This window comes from Lagenorhynchus albirostris, chromosome 10 (assembly GCF_949774975.1).
Source record: "Lagenorhynchus albirostris chromosome 10, mLagAlb1.1, whole genome shotgun sequence".
Taxonomy (NCBI): domain Eukaryota; kingdom Metazoa; phylum Chordata; class Mammalia; order Artiodactyla; family Delphinidae; genus Lagenorhynchus; species Lagenorhynchus albirostris.
The window spans coordinates 82011161-82032226 of NC_083104.1; the positions used below are offsets into that span (position 1 = coordinate 82011161).

The following is a 21066-nucleotide window of genomic DNA, read 5'->3' on the forward strand; positions in this document are numbered from 1 at the left end:
CAGGGATTAAAGAAAATGCTTGTTTCCGCTGCATTTATTACTAATATAAAAACATGTTAGAAAGAAAAAAAAATTCATTCTCAGTTCTCCAACGGCTCTCATCCCTCCCTCTTGCCCACACAACTCCTGACCCATTTCCCCAGGGCCAGTTCAAAACTGAACCTGTTCACTGCCGTTTTCACAGAAAACAACCAGTGCCAGGGATGCAGGGGAAGAAGGTTGGAAGAGGGCGACAGTACTGTCCAAGTTCCACCCACAGTTAGACCAGGTGGAGATTCACAGAATTCAAACGAAAGGGCTGGTGGCCTCACAATGACATAGTCTAACTAAAACGGGCTGGAGAGGAGATAGGGTAGAGGACATCTCTCGGGCCTGTGTCAAACCCAGAGAAACTGATACCGGGAGAATGGGGAGGACCAGGCAGGCAGCCTTGTGGAAGTTTCACAGTTCTCCCACGTCGGGAGGTGGGGAAAGTCTAGAGGCCACCAACGGCCCCACGCATTTTGGCAGAAAAACTCACTCTAGCGTTGGGAAGTCACAAAAATGCCATGGACACTGAGAAAGGCTATGAGGGGATGCACAGTCTCACAAAGCACAGTGATCACAGACCATAGCGGTGGAGATCATGCTACTGATGCAGAAACTACAAAATCCAAAAGCAGGGAACGTGGCCTCTCAGGAGTGACTCTGCACCAGTCATCCCAACTTGACCCCAGGTCAGACAAGCTGGTGAGTGTCACAGAGCAGCTGACAACACTGGGGGAAGGGGGTGTCACATAAAAAGGACTTAAAACAAGCAGCGAGAAGGGAATGGTAGGAAACTGCTCCAGGGCTCTCAGGAATCCAGGGCGCTACCTGGGGCTGGGTGGACAGATGCACAAGAAACAGCACCAAAGAGGTTTCCTGTTCTGCAGTCAGCTGGCGAGGGGGAAGAGGATCCAGGAGGCAGTTGAATGGAGCAAAGATGGGGTCCCGGAGACGAGTCTCTGGAGGCTGCATCAGAAGGAAGAGTGCACACCGTGCACCAGTCACGGAACACAGCTCTGGACCCCGAGTGGGGGAGGTGGTGATGGAGCTGGGCATCACTGACTGAGGGTGGCAGGTGAATGGCCTCGCGGTAGCCATCACAGGGCCACAGGGAAGTATATGGCCGCCAAGTCAGAGGGCTCCTTCCAGTCTGGATGGGAAGGCACAGTCTCACAGAGGAGGTCCATTTACGCCAGGGTGGTAGAAGGCACAGAGGTCCTCATATCGACAGTGGCCCTTTTTGGCAAAGTGTCGGCAGACGGGGCGGTCAGATTTGTCTGTGAACAAGCGAAAACCGGGCAGTTTAAAATGCGAGTAAGAAAGAAACAAATGTAACAAAAAGCAGAGATAGAGAAGGCAGTGAGATTTCCTACTCACTACCATTTCCAGATATGATGGAATGGTAGTCTTTCTCCCGGGAGAAAAAACATTCAGGGCTACTCCTACTTCAAAAGGACAAAGGACAGCCCAAAGAAGAAGAGCCATGGGCATTGTGGACATGAGGTCACTTTGGGAGTGATGGGTGTTCAATGTGTGCAGGCATAAAAAAATGGACCTCACCTTCCATAACCTGGGGTCCATCCTTGGGTGGGCAGGTATTCTTGATAAGAGACCAGCTTTTGAGCCTTCGAGGATTTCTCTGCTCTTTGTGAAAGCCTCCCCTGGAGGGACCCCCATGGCCTGGTCCAGGAAAAGGAGGCTCAGCATTGACCCCCCACCAACCACGACCATATGGGCCAGACCTGGGGCCTAGGCCTCCCCGAATTGGGCCTCTGCCCCGGGGAGGAGGTGGGAGACTCAGCAGTGGTGGGATCATTGGTCCCCTTGATCCCGGAGGACCTCTGTGAAGAGCTGAAGAGAGAGAGAGAGAGAGGGAGAGGGAGAGAGAGAGAGAGCAAGAGAGAGAGAAACATGGAAAGGTGATCAATGGCTAGCTTAATCCAGATAATGAAGCCCTGATTTTTTAAAAACTTTTTATTGAAGTACAATATACATACCAAAAAATACACAATTTTAAGTGCACAACTAAATCATCACCAAAGTAAACACACCTGTGTTTCCACTAACACAGGCTAGAGAAGGGATAGAGCCTTATTAGCACTTCAGAAGCCCCACCCCCTCGTGCCCCTCCTCCCCCACTATCCCACCCTACTCCCCAAAAGTAACAACTATCCTGACTTCTAGCATCATAGGTTAGTTTTTGCCTGTTTTTGAACTTTGCATAAATGAAATCATACAGTCTGCATTCTTTTGTGTCTGGATCCTTTCGCTCAACATCATGTTTATGAGATTCATCCAGGTTGCCTGTAGCAGGAGTTCCTTCATTTTCATTGCAGTGTAGTATCTCATTGTATGCACATACAACTTATTTAGCCATTCTACTGTGGTGGATTCCAGTGTGGGGCTATAACGAAAAATGCTGCTATGAGCGTTTTTATACGTGTCTTCGGTACACACATGGATTCATTTCTGTTGAGTGTATACGTAGTAGACATATTACTGGGTCCTCAAGTATATGTATGTTCAAGTTTAAGGAAGTCAAACTTTTTTTTTTCCAAAGTGGTTGTACCAACTCACACCCCCACCAGCAGTTGTTCCATAGACAACCTGTTGTTCCTTGACAACACTTGGTAATGTTGATCTTTTTCAGTTTTGCCATTCTGGTGAGTGTGAAAAGTGGTGTTCTGTTTTGAAATTGTGGTTAAAACATGTAACATAAATTTTGCCATCTTAACTACTTCTAAGTGTACATCTCTGTAGTGTTAAGTAAATTCATCTTGTTGGAAACAGATCTCCAGAAATTTTTCATCTTGCAAAACTGAAAGTTTATAGCTACTAAACAACTCTCTTTTCCCCTCCTCCACCCAGCCCCTGGCAACAACCATTCTACTTTCCATTTCTATGAATTTAACTACTTTAGATACCTCAGATCAGTGGAAACATAGAGCAGTTTTTTTTTGTGACTGGCTCATTTCATTTAGCATGGCCTCAAGGTTCATCCGTGCTGTAGCATGTTACAGGATTTTCTTCCTTTTGGGGGCTGGATCATATTCCATTATATGATTATACCACATTTTCTTTATCCATTCATCCATCAACAGACATATGGGTGGCTTCCATGTCTTGTCTACTGTGGATAGTGCTGCTATGAACATGGGTGTGCAAGTCCCTCTTCAAGATCCTGCTTTCCATTCTTTTGGGTAAATACCCAAAAGTGGAATTGCTGGGTCATACAGTAGCTCTATTTTTAATTTTTTGAGGAATCTCCATAATGTTTTCCATAGTGGTTGGACCACTTTACAATCCCACCAACAGTACACAAGGGGCTCAGTTTCAAACTTATGTGTTTTTATCTTGCATTTATTTGATGACTAATGATGTTGAGTTCTTAGTCATGTTTTTGGCTATTTAGAGATTGGTTTTTATCAGGTGGCTGTTCTGGTCTTTTGCCCATTTTTCTAACAGGTTGTCAGAGAGTTTTTATATATTCAAGATATGAGCTCTTTATTGGTTATATTCGTTGCAAGTATCTTCTACTCTGTGGCTTCCTACTAACTTCTTAATGGTGTGATTTGATTAACAGAAGTTCATATTTTCTAACATAGTTCAGTTTATCTTTCCTTTATGGTTAGTGTGTGTGTTTCCTGTCTGTTTAAAAGCTCTCATCTACTTTAAGCCCGTGAAATACATTTGTTTTCTAGAATTATTTCTTTACCCATGAATATCCAATTAATTCAGCATCATTTACTGAAAAGACCACTATTTCAGTTCCATCTTCATCATCAATGAAATGGCCACATATGTGTGGGCCTATTACTGGACTCTTTATGCCGTTCTGTTGATTTATATATCTATTGTTGGGCCAATACCACACTGTTACAACTACTACAAGTTTACAATAAGTCTTGATATTCAGAGTAAGCCCTTCCACTTCAAGATTATCTTTGCAACCTCTCACCCTGATCCTCTGCGTTTCCATACAAAAACGTAAAATGTTTATTTCTACAAAAACACTGTAGGGATTATAATTGGGAGTGCACTGAATCTATAGGTCAGTTTGGGAAGAAATGACATTTTTACAACATTGAGTTTTTCCAGGCTGTCAATACACAACATCTCTCCATTCATTTAAGTACAAAATTCCTGATCTTTTAAGTCCTTTCTGGGTTTTAGTCCCTCCCTTGCTCCCTTCTCAGGACCTAATCAAAGGATGAGAGCCCCTTCCTCCTCACCTGACTTGGGGTCACCAGGCTTTCCATTGGCCATGGGGGGAGGGCCCAGAAGGCTGGGTGGTCCTAAGGGCAGACATAAAAATATGGTCATCAGAATGGACTAAAAAACTGATGATCCTGTTCTTAGATGTTTGTCTTCTATTACTCATTTCTTAATCTAACCAGCAAAGCCAGGTATGTTCTCAGCAGTGTTATGAGTTCTCACCCCATCTATTTCCAAAGCGTTTTCAGGATTTGCAAAGTGGAGACTCAGCCAAGTCAAGGGAGATAATGAGGGAAGGATACTACAAACTTTCTCTTTCCCTTACATTGTTGCGATCCAAAAGATCCCAAGGGATTCCAGAGGTAATCCAATTCCTCTCTTTCACTGCTGGCCAATCAGATAGCTCTCCCCCCACTCCCCACCTCCGAGTAGTTTACAGAAGGCTGCACTTCCACATTCCCCGTGAACGTCTGGTCACAAATTGTCATCCCAGTCATCGCAACCTACAACCTCTCTAGGGCCCCTCTCCCCTGTCGTTTTGCGGCTGCGCACACGAGCTCTTTATCTTCTCCCCTGCCTTCTTGAGAAAGGTTTAGTGGCTGGTTTGAAGTTGAGGGTTCAAGTAAGAGAACTCATTTAGTGTTCCATCCCAGCCAGGCCTCCCCCAGCCCCAGCCCCAGCCCCAGCCCCAGCGCGTGCGCCCTTCCTCCTTCCGTTGGAGCCCCCTCCCCCGCACCTTTTCAGCCCCCAACCCCTCGCCTCGGCCGGCTGACAGGCATGTGCACACAACTCCCGGGTTCCTCACCGATGGGACTCCCATCCTCCTCATCTCCAGTCTCTTCCCGCTCTGGCAGTGGGGGCTGCTGCTGCGGCTGCTGCTGCTGATGATTCTGCTTCTTTCGTTTCGGCATCGTGGTTGCCGCAATGGCTGCAGCTGGATTTGGAGGGCAGTGAGGAAGGGGCACGCTGAGATTCTGTTTCCGCTTCCGGGGGGGCAGTGGACAGGGAGGGTGAGGCTCCCGCCATTTCACTTCCGGAAGGCTGCGGGGAAACTTAGTGCGGCTGTTCTCACATCAGCCGCCTCCCTCAGTCTCTGCCAGGCATGGCAGCAATCTCAAACCTTTCCTTTGCTGCGTTTCTATAAACGCTGTAGAAAAAGTTGCTCGCTCCTCCCCTCGCTGAAAAAACCCTACAGCCGGCTCCTCATAGTGTGCCATAGAGTCGACAGGCTCTCGGGCCAGAAGGCCTGAGAAAACACGGCTGTCGCACCCTAAGATCGCCACATCCGGTCCCCGGTTTCTATGGTAACAGCTGCAGGCACAACTTCGTGCCCTATGACCTCCTTCCAAAAATCCTTGTTCCACCTGGGTTTCCCTCCTCGGCCGCGCGCTTGCACTTAGGTGCTGCTTACCATCGTTCCCACGAGGAATTTGGGTCCCAGCAGGGCGGTGCCCAAGGCTCTCCAGACCACCACTCGCCCCTCAAGACCTCTCACCCTGTCCCCAGTGTAGCCCATCAACTTGGCTTCCTTCCCGGGACGCGCAGTCGCGACTTTCCTCTAAGGTCCAGCCGGAGGATTGGTAAAGTAGGTTCTGCGCGTCCACGCCCCTTTATCCCGCAGGTGGTAGGACCCGCCCTCCGCTCCACCGCCCCCTCCAGGTGAGTGGTAGCTTCTCCCCGGCTCGCAAGGTAGTGATGACACGCGTCCCCCCTCCTCCAAACGCGATTTGGTAGCGTCCGTGACGAAGTTAGCCCGACCCTCCCACGCGCGCCTCCTTCCTAGCCGCTGCTGCGCCCTCTCAGCTCCACTGGCTCTCACGTGCGGGTAGTCCACCCCGCATCCTCTCGCCTCGCTCCCAGTGGAAAGTGACTGTATTTCCCCCTGGTTGCCTTCCACCCGGGCTGCCTGGGCGCATCGGCCTGGTCCGCCCGCTGACGTCACCTTCCAGTCCCGCCCCCTCCAGTGTCCCGGGCCCTTGCGGCGGGGGCTGGCTCGGGGGGAGTCAGTTGAGGCGGCTGGAGCTCGGCGAAGGGCGGGCCAGGTGACTGGTCCGGGCCATGCCGAGGAAGAAGCCTTTCAGCGTGAAGCAGAAGAAGAAGCAGTTGCAGGACAAGCGGGAGCGGAAGCGAGGTCAGTGCGGGAGCCAGGGGAGGGGGCGGGGCTCGGACTCCCGCACATCTGGGAGGAGGGGTGTGCCCGTCTCACCTCTGGGAGGCGTGAGAGGGGGTGGCGGCCGCGCGCCGACGCGCGTGGGCGACCGCGGAGGGGATTCCCTCACCCCAGCCCCCTACATCTGGAAGGGGTGGGGAAGGATGGAGTGTTGGGGGAGGGGAATCCCTCCAGCTCCAACGGGGCGTCATCCCAGTAGATCCCTGGAGGAGAAGTGCCTCCCCCCACGCACATCCGGGAGGGTCCTGAGCAGAGTAGGTGGGAGGGTCCGGCCTCAAAAGACTGGGGTGGTGTGGGGAGGAGCCAGGCCGACCGGGTGGGGGGTCTTCTGGCCCGGGAGAGCTGGCCAGCCCTGGCGTCACCGGCTCCTCCCCGCAGGGCTTCAAGATGGGCTGCGATCCAGTTCCAACAGCCGCAGCGGGAGCCGGGAGCGGCGGGAGGAGCAGACCGACACCTCGGACGGGGAGTCTGTGACCCAACAAATCCGCAGGCTCAACCAGCAGCCTTCCCAGGGGCTGGGCCCACGAGGCTATGACCCAAATCGGTGAGAGTGGACAGGGGGCTCTGGCCCGGGCTTCCCCGCCTACCCGGAAGTCAGAGCGTTGGGGGAAAGCCTGCTGCCGTTGGGGGAGGCTTGAAACTGGTGGGGCTGGGTTACCACGGTTCTCCGCGGGCCGCTGGGTCACCGGAGCGGTCCACAATCTTCCCTTCTGGAGGGGCTGGAGAGAGTTTGGCTTTCAGAAGGGCGAAACTTAGGGGAAGGCCTGCTGTTGCGTGAAAAAGATTTGGGAGAGGGCCGACTCAGAGGGGAGACCTGAACTCTGGAGTGAAAGCTTTGCGAAGTTGCCTGCCCAAGAGGGGAATTTGTGGCCAAGGATTGTGATGGATGACGTGGTCCCTGTCCTGTAGATACCGGCTGCATTTTGAACGAGACAGCCGGGAGGAGGTGGAGAGGAGAAAGAGAGCAGCCCGGGAGCAAGTGCTACAGCCCGTCAGTGCTGAGCTGCTGGTGCTGGACATCTGGGAGGTCTATCAGCCCGGCTCCGGTGAGTGAGAGCTCAACGCCTGGATGCTTGGGACAGGCAGTGGGCTGGGGAAAGGAGTTTGGAAGAGTAAGAGCTGACCGGGAGGAAGAAGGGGTCTGGGATGGATGCACCCTTGAGTCCTGAAACTATCCTCAGACTTATTTGGATTTTTTTCTTGATTTCTCAGTCCTGGACTTTCCCCGACGTCCTCCTTGGAGCTATGAGATGTCCAAGGAGCAACTGATGAGCCAGGAGGAACGGAGCTTCCAGGAGTATCTTGGGAAGATTCATGGGGCTTACACCTCTGAGAAACTCAGCTACTTTGAGCACAATCTGGAGGTGAGACTAGAGTGGGGACAGGAGTGGGGCATAGTCACCCGTGGTCAAACTGGTCTGGGGTCATGCAGGAGAGCGACTCTGGGCTCAGGTTCTCTTCCACTGACCTTGTCTTTTCAGACGTGGAGGCAGCTGTGGCGAGTATTAGAGATGTCTGACATTGTTCTGCTAATTACTGATATCCGACATCCAGTGAGTCCTGGGGATGAGGGTGGGTAAGGGGCAGGAGGGGGGAAGATTCTTGCTGGGTAAAGGGCAGAGGCAGGAGTTGGGAGTCAGAGAGGTAACCTCTTCTTTTCCAGTCTCCTCTACCCCATCCTGATGTTTGCAGTCAGGAACTCAGTCTTCATTCATCAGTGTCAGAGCCTGTCACTCCTCCCCTGGCCAACTGCCTTTCCTCTCCTTTATTTCTTTGATGGAAAACTGCATACACATCCTGTTTCCTAGCCCACTAGGACTAAATAGAAAGTCCCAGTGTGGAGCTCCAGGGGATTCTGTGAAGGGGGCTTCCCTGTCATATTAGTCACTACAGAACTCGTCCTCACCTGGGATGCTAGGGTAGTGGTTAAGGCTCTAGACTCTGCTGCTAGGCAGCCCTTGTGTGACCTGGCTGTGCCACTTCACTGTTGTCCTCCAGTGGGAGAAAGGGAGGTCTGGAGTCTGTGCGGACCTTTAGGTTGGAGCTCCGTAACACGTACACACGCACTCCTACATACTCACAGACATACATGTGCATTCACAAGCTCACTTACGCAGCTACACGTGCTCAACACAAACATGCACACGTGTGTGTGCACACACACGTTTGTGTACACATGTAGACAGTTGTGTACCTGTGAAAATAGATATTAATTTCTATCCCACCCCCAGCCCTGTGAGTGATCTCAGCGTTTAGCCCAGTATGTTGGGGGTCTCTGTTTCCTTGTCTTCTTTTTAGCTCATTTCCATTCCTAATCAGGCCTTACAGGAAGCCCCCCAGAGACAAACACATAGGTGTTACTTATGCCTGCTTTGTCTTCCTAGTTCAGTTTGGCTGATTTATCCTTGTTGCCCCAGAATCTGCTTCCACCAGGGTCTTGTCTCCAATCTGTGCCTGCTGTGTGAGGAGCTGGAGGCAGAGAACTCTGGGTTGACCTCGCATCACTCCCTCCTCCTACCATCCCTGTTCCAGGTTGTGAATTTCCCACCAGCATTTTACGAGTACGTGACTGGAGAGCTAGGGCTGGCCCTGGTGCTGGTCCTGAACAAGGTGGATCTGGCCCCGCCGGCTCTCGTGGTTGCCTGGAAGCATTATTTCCATCAACACTATCCCCAGCTCCACATTGTTCTTTTCACCTCTTTTCCTCGGGATCCCTGCACCCCACAGGACCCTAGCAGTGGTGAGTGGGCAATGAGGAGGGCAGCGTGGGAGAGGTGGGGTGGCAAGGGACAAAGGGGGACCTGATCTAGGGCCTGAGGGTGGTGGGAGAGAGGGGGTACATAAGCCCCATAGGGTGTGCTCACGCTTTTGTGCCCTCTGATCTCAGTCTTGAAGAAGAGTCGGAGGCCGGGGAGAGGATGGACTCGGGCTCTGGGGCCGGAGCAGCTGCTGAGAGCCTGTGAAGCTATCACTGCGGGGAAAGGTATGTGCCCCTTAGAGGGGAGCTGTGGGAGGCCGTGGGGGAGACCCAAAGTCTCAAGTCATTTTGCTCACCTTTCCCAAAGTCAGTCCCTCTATTATGGACTCAGGTGAGAGGCCATGGGGTGGGGTGGGAGAGGGAGCAGCCTGACTTGGTGGGACAAGAGAGGCAGCAGGGAGGCAGGAGCCCCACTGGTTTGCTGTCTTCAGTGTTGCCAGTGCTTTTCAGAAACTCAGAAATGCACCCGATTCCAGGGTGGAGTCAAGTGAAGGCTGGGGAGAGTCGCTGTTGCGCAGCTTGGCCCTACCCAATCCAGAGGGCGCCACTTACATCAGCTGTGCAGTGCATGGTCTGCGCCATCGTATACAGTGGCCCTGGGGAGAACCTTCTTCTTCTTTCCTTCCCTGCACAGTGGACCTGAGCAGCTGGCGGGAGAAGATTGCCCGGGATGTGGCTGGAGCCACCTGGGGTAATGGCTCTGGGGAGGAGGAGGAAGAGGAGGACGGGCCAGCCGTCCTGGTGGAGCAGCAGACTGACTCAGCGATGGAGCCAACAGGCCCCATACGGGAGCGCTACAAGGACGGGGTGGTGACCATCGGCTGTGTGGGTAAGGAAGCGGCGGCCACGCATGGCGGCCTCCTAGGAGGCACAGGGTTTCAATGTTTGGAAAAGAGGGAAGGTGGTGAGGTCCCATTAGGCTCCAGGGTCTCTGAGGGCAGAGGAGGCTTTCTGCTGTCGCGGAAGGATCACGGCACACCTGAGTTAAATTCTGCTTCTCAGCGTATTGATCTCAAGCAAGTTATTTACCCACTGTCAGTCTTAGTGACTTTGATTTGAAAAATGAGAACAATGATGCTCAATTAAAAGAACGGACGAGGGTTTCCCTGGTGGCGCAGTGGTTAAGAATCCACCTGCCAATGCAGGGGACACAGGTTCAAGCCCTGGTCTGGGAAGATCCCACAAGCCGCGGAGCAACTAAGCCAGTGCGCCACAACTACTGAGCCTGCGCTCTAGAGCCCACAAGCCACAACTACTGAGCCCACGTGCCACAACTACTGAAGCCCGCGGCACCTAGAGCCCATGCTCCACAACAAGAGAAGCCACTGCAATGAGAAGCCCGCACACTGCAACGAAGAGTAGCCCCCGCTTGCCACAACTAGAGAAAGCCCGCACACAGCAATGAAGATCCAATGCAGCCAAAAATAAAAATAAATTTATATATAAAAAAAAGAATGGATGAGAGGAATGGAGGAAATAGTGTAGAGAGAGCCTAACAAAGCCTGACAGATAGCGATAATAGTAATAATAATAATGTTAAAAATTAACATCTTCGTGATGCTTGCTGTGAACCAGGCACTGTTATACGATTTACATATTAACTTTTTTAGTTGTAATAATCAGTCCATCATAGAATGATCATTAAATTATAGTAGTAGCTTAGAAGTGTCAGTTTCTTTCTTGGTCTTAACTCTTTAAGTCTAAGGAGAATCTTCCCTATTTTAAAAAATATTTTAAGCTTTTTTTTTTTTTTTTTGTGGTATGCGGGCCTCTCACTGTTGTGGCCTCTCCCGTTGTGGAGCACAGGCTCCGGACGCGCAGGCTCAGCGGCCATGGCTCACGGGCGCAGCCGCTCCGTGTTATGTGGGATCTTCCCGGACCGGGGCACGAACCCACGTCCCCTGCATCGGCAGGTGGACTCTCAACCACTGCGCCACCAGGGAAGCCCTAAAAAATATTTTATTTATTTATTATCTAAAAAAATTTTTTTATTTTTCACTGCATTGGGTCTTAGGTGCGGCATGCGGGATCTCTCATTGCGGTGCATGGACTTCTCTCTAGTTGTGATACGCAGGCTTCTCTCTAGTTGTAGCGTGCGGGTTTTCTCTCTCTAGTTGTGGCGCTTTACAGTAAAACTCTTTTAAAGAGGAGAGAGGAACGAGGCTGGCGGGGGTTGTCAAAGGAGAGTCTTATCCCCCCACCCCCTTTTGAGAGGAGATACAATCAAGGAACCCATGGATACGGAGGGCTGACTGTACTATGCCATTTTATTTATTTATTTATTTTTATTTTAAATTTTTATTTACTTATTTATTTTTGGTTGCGTTGGGTCTTCGTTGCTGCGCGTGGGCTTTCTCTAGTCACAGTGAGCGGGGGCTGCTCTTCATTGTGGTGTGCGGGCTTCTCGTTGTGGTGGCTTCTCTTGTTGCGGGGCATGGGTTCTAGGTGCGCGGGCTTCAGTAGTTGCGGCGCACAGGTTCAGTAGTTGTGGCTCGCAGGCTCTAGAGAGCAGGCTCAGTAGTTGTGGCGCATGGGCTTAATTGCTCCGCGTCATGTGGGATCTTCCTGGACCAGGGCTCGAACCCGTGTCCCCTGCATTGGCAGGTGGATTCTTAACCACTGCGCCACCAGGGAAGCCCTATGCCATTTTATATAAGGGACTTGCGCCTCCAGGGAGTTTGGTATCTATAGGGGCTCCTGGAACCTATCCTCTGTGGATACCAAGGGCCAACTGTACTTGAGTGGGTTGTAAACAGAGTGCAGTCAGCACCATGGTGCATCTTTGCCCAGCCTCAGTCCGCTGCTGAATGGCCAGAGTTGCATTTTACAGGGTTGGAGTTTTGCCAGGTGACTAAGAAGAAGGGGAGAGGTGGGACCAGGGAGTGAAAGGTCTATGAGGCGGACTGGCTGTAGAGCTGAATCATGGAATCTAAGTTGCATAAGAAGGGAAGTGAGGACATGAGTTGGGTATTGAATACTGTTCCCAAGCTAGTCAGTGTCAGAGGTTTATTGGAATGGAGGGACCAGAATAAGTGAGCTGGAAAGACGAGATGTCAGGGCAGAGAGAGGGGTGCTTGCAGGTGAGATTTGGAAGGTGTGAAGTGACAGGTCCAGGGTAAGACCACAGAGGTGGGATGGAAGAAACCTTTTGGAGGGAGATTCTGGCACTGGGAGGCCAGAGTGCTGTAGAGGAGATGTGTGGTGGAAGGTGGTGGTCATGAAGAGAGTGGCAGTGAGCCCCTGGGCTCTGTCTTCTCCTTGGAGAAGTTTGATAATCATGAGATGCATGTCTCACTTAGACTACTGCAGACACAGTGCCACGCGATTGTATTTGTTTCTCATTTCATCCTAACCACTCTGAGATTGGAGGTATCTGCTCTGTAAACTGCGGAAACAGAGACTCAGAAAATTAAGTAAATTGCCATGAGGTCACAAAGCTTAGGTAAATGGGGAGGCCAGGATTCAGCCCTGGCAGCCCAGAGCCTGATTTGTAACTTGCGATGTTATACCGCTTCCTTTCTTTCTTTCTGCACCTTAGTTCTCCATTCATCTATAGCTATAGCACAGCATCCTGCCTGTCACAGAGTAAGGATCTGTCAGGTGTTAATTTTCCTTGTGTTCCTCAGGTTTCCCCAATGTGGGCAAGTCCTCGCTGATCAACGGGCTGGTGGGGCGGAAGGTCGTGAGTGTCTCCAGAACCCCGGGCCACACCCGATACTTTCAGACCTACTTTCTCACCCCCTCCGTGAAGCTCTGTGACTGTCCAGGCCTCATATTCCCCTCGCTTCTGCCCAGGCAGTTGCAGGTATAAGGGCAGAGGGGCCAGAGGTGGGGAGAATGCAGGAGATGGAGGAAGGTGCTGAGTGCTCTTGTTTCCCCTCAGGTCCTGGCAGGGGTCTACCCCATCGCCCAAATCCAGGAGCCATACACTGCCGTGGGCTACCTGGCCTCCCGGATCCCTGTGCAGGCCCTGCTCCACCTGCGCCACCCAGAGGCCGAGGACCCCTCCGCAGAACACCCGTGGTGTGCCTGGGACATCTGTGAAGGTGGGCTCCACACGCCTGGCTTTCCTCCCCTTGCCCTATCTCCTTTCCTCTCCTTCCTCAGAGGTCCTGCCATCGATGGGGCAGCTGGCCAGTCACCCCTAGGCTTCTGTCTCAGGGCCAGCAAGATCTCGGGCCTGGAATATTCTGGGGGAAACTGGAAGGACTGTGTTAGGGGAGTGGGATGATGGTGACTGGGCCTGGTTGATGGTCTTCCCTCCCCATTCTTTTCTCCTTCCAGCCTGGGCAGAGAAACGTGGTTACAAGACAGCCAAGGCGGCCCGAAATGATGTGTACAGAGCGGCCAATAGCCTCCTGCGGCTGGCACTGGATGGCCGCCTCAGCCTGTGTTTTCAGCCCCCAGGCTACAGCGAGCAGAAAGGTCAGTCGGCCAGTGTTCTTCCCTAGCTCCTGCTGTGATGGAGGCAAAAAGGTGTGGGCTTTGTAGGTGTGAGGATTCGGATTCTGTACCCATAGGCCAGCTCTGTGTTACTAAGCAGCTCTGAGATGACTTCCTGCTCTATAGAACCAGGGTGGTTAGTTGCCTTCTGGCAAGGTGGTGGTCACGTTTGGAGTTAATGTGCAACAGAGCTTCTGTTCTGTGCCCAGTACACGAGAGGTTGAATGAATGCGTGAACAAATGAATGGCAGCAGCTATAAAAGTCATTGTTATTCTTAGTCTTTGCCTCTTCCCCATCTTGGCCTGGCATTAGTTTCTTGCTCAAAACTCTCCATTCTTTTTCTTGTTTTGGTTCCCCAGGCACCTGGGAGTCCCACCCAGAGACCATGGAGCTGGTGGTTTTGCAGGGCAGGGTGGGGCCCGCAGGTGACGAGGAGGAGGAGGAGGAAGAGCTGAGCAGCTCCTGTGAGGAGGAGGGAGAGGAGGACCGGGACGCGGATGAGGAGGGGGAAGGGGATGAGGACACCCCAACCTCAGCCCCAGGGTCCAGCCTGGCCGCCCGAAACCCCTACGCCCTGCTGGGCGAGGACGAGTGCTGAGTCCCTGCCCTGCGCCATCTCCCCCCCCGCCCCACCCGTATCTTTGCTTTTGGACTGACCTGGGGGTCTCTCCCGTCTGCCACCCCAATTGTGAATAAAGATTGTCTGCTTTGTAGCCCCTTCCCCAGATGGACTGAGGTGAGAGCAGCTGTCTCAGGCTGACAGCTGTGGGAGGCTCCGCTGCTTTTCTCCCTTCTTTTTTCGTGCATTCTCTCTGCAAAGGAAGAGTCCTCTTAGGAGTTAATTCAGTGGGTTCTAAGGCCTGAAACCCGCTTCCTCTGCTCACACTCCCACTTGCACCTTAGGAACCCCATCATCAACATGGGGAGGGGAGGTCACTTCAGGCTTTTGAGGCCTGGTCTAAATTCAGCCCCCTTTGGGAATTTGTGTCAGTCCCTCTGGGATTGGAGCAGCCCCCTGTGCCCCCCCCCTCAGCTGTCAGACCTGGGTTATTCGAGGAGCTTCTGGGAGAAGAAGCAGTAAGAGAAGATGTCACAGCTGATGTCTCCAGGTGAGATATTTATAGGATTTATTCCAATTCAACAAATATTTATTGAGGTCTGACTGTGTGTCTGGACTTATGCTAAGCACTGAACATATAAAGCTGCACAAACACGCCTGACCTAAATATACTGCCTGGTCGTGGTCAAGACCCCATTAATCAGGCACCTAGCTTTTTGGATTAAGATGGGGGTATAATGTCCTCCAAATCCTTAGGGCTCATATAGTATAACTCTAGAACTTCCTGTTGATGGAGGTATTTAGTTAAGACTTGATGCTTGTGAAAATGTTACTTAAACGTGTATGAGTAGTCTTGATTAGTGGCAAAAAAGTAGCATGCACGTTTATGATTTGAGCAGAAGAGCCCTTTGAGTGTAGTGTCAAGTTTAACTAGTTAAAAGCCTGTAACACTAGGGGGTACTAGATTCATAGGGGAGGGCACAGAGCCAGCTTCCTGAATCCCACTTACCCAGGTTTGAGATGGAGCCAAGGAGACCCAGTGCAGGTTCTTAGCTGGCTTACAGTGTCAGGCACATCTCCGCAGGGGTCAGGTCTCTTGTGAGTCAGGGCACTTTAGGACTTGCTGTACTTCTCCCTTGTCAAGCAAGCAGCTGGACTCCCAGATTTAATTCTTGGAGAAAAGGAAGAATGGGCTTTGGTTTATTGACTGCCACAATGTTGTCTGGGTCGGGTGGTAGCAAAAAGTGTTGTTTGATAGGTTAGCCATTAGGTGTAGGGGTGAGGAGAAGAGGACGTACCAGATTCTTCTCTTCACTCTAAAGCATTCTATTCAGGTTCTGGGTCTTGGGCCAGTTTCTGTAATTCCAGCAGAGACCCTGTCACCCCAGGAGCAAAAGAGGCTGAGGTGTTTGGGCCACACATTTCCTCCAGTTCCCTCCTCCACTGGTCCCAGTGAGGGCATAAATCCTGGAATTTGCACTCCAATGCAAAGTTTAAGTACTACCAGCATGTGAATATGCGTCAGGGTTGCCGAAAATGTGCCGTAAAAGAGAAAAAGTTTCAGTGGAGAGAAAAACCCACCTGTCTCCCATCTTGGGCTTTTTACCCTCAGGGATGGGTCTTTTGATGGAAGAAAGAGGACCCCAACTCAGCATCCTTTGAAGGTTCATGATGATCAGGGAAGCTCAGGGGACTTCTCTGCTGCTAGAGATGGGTTGGGGATGTTGGAATCATCTCAAAAAGTGGAGAAAAGAAAAATCAGAATTCTGTTTGTACCCCTGCCTCTGTGCTGCTTCTCTTCACTGTCATTTATCTTTTGCTCTCATGAGTTTCACCAGAGGCATTTGGGAGATCTGGGGGTGGGGGTGAAAGTTGAGACCTGGTGCTGGAGGGGAAGCTGAGAAGGGGGATTTTCATGCTGAAGACCTGAAAGGAAGCAACTCTAACATCCCCAAGGGGCCAGACTGTAAATGATTCTTCCCAGGCCCCTGTCAATACTCACTCTGTAGGAAAGTAACACTGGGAGAAGCACTATCTTAGCAACAAATAGATTTGGGAGGAGAAGGGTATATAATAACTGAAGACCACTGCCTGAGGCTGAGCTTGAAACTGACTAAAAGGGACAAAGGAAACCAGGGGTCCAGTCTCCCCTCCATGATGAAATACCCAGGACCCCTGTCCTCACGCCCCTCCTGGGTCACATCCACTATGGAGACACTTGACCATGGAGGTCTTGGGCTGTGGGAGTTCCCACAGTTCCTGGCCAGTCTCTTGATGGTGAGAAACTAGTGCTTCTCATTCATGCTGGAATTCCATTTAGATGCTGAACAACTTCTTCCGAGCTTCCATTTTTCTAGACTGAGTTCCAGTCCTGGTTCTGGGACAAGGTAGCTGTGTGTGGTCCAGAGTAGTTCAATTATCTGGGCCTCTGTTTCTTTATTTCTCATTATCATTGATATAGTCAGCGAAATTGGTTGAAAACAATGTGCATCAGGCATGCTGAATTCTGGGACAAAAAAATTGAGTAAGGCATAGACCCTACCCTCCAAGAATAGAACAGCCAGACACTAATACAGTAATTCCATAGCATATGTAAATTATAAAAGAATTGCTGTAAATGAGTCTATTGAGTTGTAACTAAGTAAGGTGGGTAGAACTATAATCACCCCAAGGATTCATTCACCAATCGAACGTTTGTCCATTTGTCAAGTAATTACTATTTGCCAGTCACTGCTAAGTGGTAAGTGACATAGAAATGGTCCTTTGTGGAGCTCACAATTTATTGGACTATGGAAGCAATTAAATAGATAATTACCAAAAAAGTGTGATAAGTGCTGTGAGAAGGGTGGAACAGGGTCCTGTGGGATAGTGGTGGCTTCATATAGAAGGGTCTTGTGATGCTGGTCAGAAAGGAGTGGAGGACAGGGCTGGGAGCTGTGATTGTATAGCAAGTTATATAAGACAGAGAAGATCAGTGGTCTGTGGTAAAGAATTGCTATGGGAACACCCAGCAGGGGCCAGTCTTGGTGAGTCAGAGGAAGCCTCCTAGAGGAACAGAGGTCCAAGCTGAGGCCTGAAAACTGAGCAGGAGTAAGCCAGGCATTGAGAGGGAAAGAGCATTCCTGAGGGGACAGCAAAGGGCAAGGAACAGCACGTAACAATTTTGGAAGACTAACTCGTTCAGCATGGCTGGGGCAGAGGGTTCAAAGGAGAAGTGGCGAAAGGTGAAGCTGGAGAGGTAGGCTTGGGTCAGCTCTCACTGGGTCTTGTCAACCATGCTAAAGATTAAGGCTTTATCCAGAGGAGCACTGAGACCAAGAAGGAGAGATTTGTGCCTTAGGTCACTTTGATAGGAGTGTGGAGACTGGTTTGGAAAGGGGAGAGAGATCAGAGGCTTTTGCAGAGATCCCAGAGAAAGAATGGAAACCGGAATTAAGGGTTTTGGGGGAAGAGAGGTGTGGCTGCACACAGAGATTTGGGTGTCAGTAACATATAGGTGGGAGGAGGGTAACAGATCATCCACAGAAAGTGTGTAGTGTGAGAAGAGAAGAGGGCTGAGGAAGGACATGGAGAATATAAAAGGGAAGGCAGGGAAAGAGGAACCAGCAGACAGGATAAAACCTAGGAAGTGTGGTGCATTGAAAGCTTAGGGAAGGAGGAAGGAAGGGCGCAGTGCAGAATGCTGCTGAGGATTGATGACAAGAATGAAGAGTGTCCACTGGATTTAGTAAAAAGCCTTGCTGATCTTGGTGGGAGCAGTTCCATTGGACAGATGAGGTCAGAATTCCCAGATGTCAGGGGATTGAGGAATAATTTGGAGGAATGAAGTGGAAGCAGTGGAGAAAAGGATATAATTTTCAAGAAGTTTGGTTGTGTTTGCAATGAGAGAAAAATGGAGAGAGCAAAGTATATAAAATCGAGGAAAACAGTTTTTTAAAGTTTTGAACATTTTCACAGGCTGTTTAGAAGGGTCAAGTGGAGGAGGAAAGGTTGAAAATGCAGGAAAGTGGGGATTAGTGATGGAACAAGCCCTGGAGAGCAGGCGGGGGTGGCACTGACAGTCCCGGTGCAGGGATTACCCTCCCGCAGGAGCCTGGTGGCTTCTGTCGTAATAGGAGGAAACAGCGCTGACATTCAGCCGGTTTGCACTGGTACTGCTCAACCAGTTGTTAAAACACTTCTGTACCAGTTAGTAAGTAGTATAAGAGTAACTGCAATAAGCAGTAAAAATAATTAATAAAAATTATAATATGAACTCATCAGTTCAAGTAATTAAGAGATTGCGACAGCCATTGGTAAATGGGCTTCCCGCTGCACCTGAGACGCTTTGCAGCGCCATCTGCCGGTGGAGCATCATCACTGCAGGCTGAGCGGCTGCTTTGAGCCTTATTAAATAAATTCTTTAAAATTACCTGTCTAAATTATCTTTGAATTATGGAGTTGCTATTGCTTCTAAGTAGTTTAGCTTCTACTTTGATTTTATTGCTAGTTCATTGTCACTCTTGTGTCGTAGTAAACTGCAGTGTTTTAATATTTACAAATTCAAGAATTTTTAATAAAATATTAAAGCCAAACTTGAATAAAGAGATAACAAAGTTTGAACATGTTTCTTAATGTGCCTTCAGAAATATCATAAATGAGAATCTTTTGGTTTCACGGGAGAACAAAGAAGAAATAATTTAATGAGCTGCTGCCTGGAATGTCTTCTGTTACTATGTTAAAAAAAAGAAGAAGAATATGGAAATTCTTTCCAACGTTTTGTTTTGAAAATTGTCTAACACACAAACTGAAAAAAAGGACAGTAAACACCCAAACATTCATACAAGGTTTCAACAAATCCTATCATTTTGCCACATTTGCTTTAGTAGTCTCTATCTTGTTATCCATCTATTTGTCTGTCTACTTATCCTTTCTTTTTCCTGAACCAGTTGGAAGCAAGTTGCAGACATCATGCTCATTCATCCCTAAGTCATCAGTATATATCTTACACAACCACAATAGAATTATCATGTCTAATGAGTTAATAATTCCTAATATAATCTAATATCATATTCAAGCTTTCCCAATTTAAATGTCTTTTATAGCATTAAAGAAACAAACCAGGAATCAAGTTCCACACATTGCCTTTTGTTGTGATTATGTCCTCCTCTTTTCCCTTTTCTTTTTTTTTTTTCTAATATTTATTTATTTATTTGGCTGTGCTGGGTCTTAGTTGCCACGTGTAGGATCTTCGTTGCGGCATGCAGGATCTTAGTTGTGGCATGTGGGATCTAGTTCCCTGACCAGGGATCGAACCCAGGTCCCCAGCATTGGGAGTGCAGAGTCTTAGCTGCTGGACCACCAGGGAAGTCCCTCCCCTTTTCTTTTTTTAATTTTTAATTTAATTAATTAATTAATTAATTAATTTTATTATTATTATTTTTGCGGTACTCAGGCCTCTCACTGTTGTGGCCTCTCCCGTTGCAGAGCACAGGCTCCGGACGCGCAGGCTCAGCGGCCGTGGCTCACGGGCCTAGCCGCTCCACGGCATGTGGGATCTTCCCGGACCGGGGCACGAACACGTGTCCCCTGCATCGGCAGGCGGACTCTCAACCACTGCGCCACCAGGGAAGCCCCCCTTTTCTTTTTAATCCAGAAGAATCCAGTCTTTTTCTTCACAGAACTGACTGTTTGAAGAGACTAGGCCAGTCTCTTCTATAGAATGTCCTACATTCTGGATTTGTCTTATTGTTTCTATGCGGCCATTTAACTTGTTCCTCTAGCTCATATTTTTTTAATTAAAAAAATTAGATTCTAGTTACCCAATTTTGGGACTAATTCTTCAAAAGTGCTGCGTTCTTCACATTGCCTCACATTGGAATGCATGTAATAAGAGGTCATACCATAGCTAATGATGCTAAGTGTAATCACTTGGTTAAGGTGGATACTGTCCGAAATGTCCTATGAAGGTAAACTGTTCCCCTTTGCAATTAGCAAGTCATCTGCATGGTTCTTTGACACTGTGATTTTTTTTTTTTTTTGGCTGCACTACATACCTTGCGGGATCTTAGTTCCCCAACCAGGGATCAAACCCAGGCCCCTGGCAGTGAGAGCATGGAGTCCTAACCACTGGACCACCAGGGAATTCCTGACACTGAATATTCTAAAAAAGCTTTCACCCAATAATTGGCATCCATAGTGATCCTTGCCTGAATGAGTTATTTCATCAGGAATTACAAAATGGTGCTTTTCGACTTCTCCCACGCCCCCATTTATAAGGAGATATTAATCTAGAGAGGAGCTTTCCCTCATCAACTGGAAAAGTAGGGCTCCTTCTAAAAAGCCACGACAAATGCTTAATTATTTCCATTTAATTGCCAATTTTCAGAGTAAGGTGGTGGTATATTAATCTACAAGGGTAGAAAGTTATAGTCTTTTTTTTTAACTATAGATCCAGGGTTTTTAATCCATTTAGTATTTTATAATCAGTTACAGTCATTATTCCTTTTGTGCTCAAACTGTATCAAATGTGTCCAGTAGGAGCCCTTTTAAGCTGACTCCTGTGTCCTTTTGACATGCCCCAAAGTTGTCTTGACCACTTTCTTGCTTCTGGCATGATGAGGTCCCAGGCTCAGTTTTTACTTTCCCGCGCTTCAGACATGGAATCGGCCATTTCTCCAAGGAGCACTGGTTCTTTTCACGAATAATGGTATATACAAACCACTGTTTAGGTTCTCGGAGAGCTCATTGCTATAGAGGTATCACTGCTTTAAGACACTTTTAGTGTTTAGAAAAATCATGAATTCATTGTGATATTTCCAATTCAAATTTTACATTGTAGTTTTCTCTCAACTTCTTTAATTTTGTATTTTATATCTTTTATCAGGCTAATTGAAAATCTTAATAACTTTGAT

At 49.3% G+C, this 21066-nt stretch overlaps 2 protein-coding genes and 1 long non-coding RNA gene across 8 annotated transcripts; 1 reads left to right on the forward strand and 2 right to left on the reverse strand.

Moving 5' to 3' along the window:
* Positions 1-19: 19 nt before the first annotated feature.
* On the reverse strand, positions 20-6357 carry PRR3 (proline rich 3). 5 transcript variants are annotated; one of them, XM_060163404.1, is made up of 5 exons: positions 6185-6355; positions 5048-5176; positions 4260-4322; positions 1588-1878; positions 20-1304 (listed from the first exon to the last, which is right to left on the reverse strand). In XM_060163404.1, the coding sequence occupies exons 2-5, from the start codon at positions 5151-5153 to the stop codon at positions 1198-1200; spliced, it is 567 nt and encodes a 188-aa protein (XP_060019387.1). In that variant the 5' UTR covers positions 5154-5176; positions 6185-6355; the 3' UTR covers positions 20-1197. The 5 variants fall into 5 exon arrangements, 4 of the variants coding, with proteins under 4 accessions (XP_060019387.1, XP_060019386.1, XP_060019388.1 ...); XM_060163403.1 differs by having other exon boundaries at positions 5654-6354; XM_060163405.1 differs by lacking the exon at positions 4260-4322 and having other exon boundaries at positions 5654-6357.
* On the forward strand, positions 5995-18584 carry GNL1 (G protein nucleolar 1 (putative)). The gene is made up of 12 exons (XM_060163401.1): positions 5995-6373; positions 6791-6956; positions 7322-7458; positions 7625-7776; positions 7894-7965; positions 8945-9152; positions 9300-9395; positions 9805-9999; positions 12797-12975; positions 13054-13216; positions 13455-13595; positions 13974-18584. The coding sequence occupies exons 1-12, from the start codon at positions 6301-6303 to the stop codon at positions 14210-14212; spliced, it is 1821 nt and encodes a 606-aa protein (XP_060019384.1). The 5' UTR covers positions 5995-6300; the 3' UTR covers positions 14213-18584.
* On the reverse strand, positions 13199-16709 carry LOC132527538 (uncharacterized). Of its 2 annotated transcripts, XR_009543027.1 has the most exons (5): positions 15755-16709; positions 15472-15549; positions 15183-15344; positions 14272-14426; positions 13199-14076 (listed from the first exon to the last, which is right to left on the reverse strand). It is a non-coding gene; the product is annotated as an uncharacterized LOC132527538 (long non-coding RNA). The 2 variants fall into 2 exon arrangements; XR_009543026.1 differs by lacking the exon at positions 15472-15549.
* Positions 18585-21066: the final 2482 nt, after the last annotated feature.

What these genes read in the sequence shown, in the direction of transcription:
- PRR3 (XM_060163404.1), bottom strand. Translation starts at nt 5,153, where the DNA reads ATGCCGAAACGAAAGAAGCAGAATCATCAGCAGCAGCAGCCGCAGCAG. An exon ending in GGAGGATGGGAGTCCCATCG is followed by an intron (nt 4,323 to 5,047) that starts GTGAGGAACCCG and finishes GTCTGCCCTTAG; the next exon opens with GACCACCCAGCCTTCTGGGC. An exon ending in TGGACCCCAGGTTATGGAAG is followed by an intron (nt 1,305 to 1,587) that starts GTGAGGTCCATT and finishes GCTTGTTCACAG; the next exon opens with ACAAATCTGACCGCCCCGTC.
- GNL1 (XM_060163401.1), top strand. Translation starts at nt 6,301, where the DNA reads ATGCCGAGGAAGAAGCCTTTCAGCGTGAAGCAGAAGAAGAAGCAGTTG. An exon ending in CAAGCGGGAGCGGAAGCGAG is followed by an intron (nt 6,374 to 6,790) that starts GTCAGTGCGGGA and finishes TCCTCCCCGCAG; the next exon opens with GGCTTCAAGATGGGCTGCGA. An exon ending in TTACTGATATCCGACATCCA is followed by an intron (nt 7,966 to 8,944) that starts GTGAGTCCTGGG and finishes TCCCTGTTCCAG; the next exon opens with GTTGTGAATTTCCCACCAGC.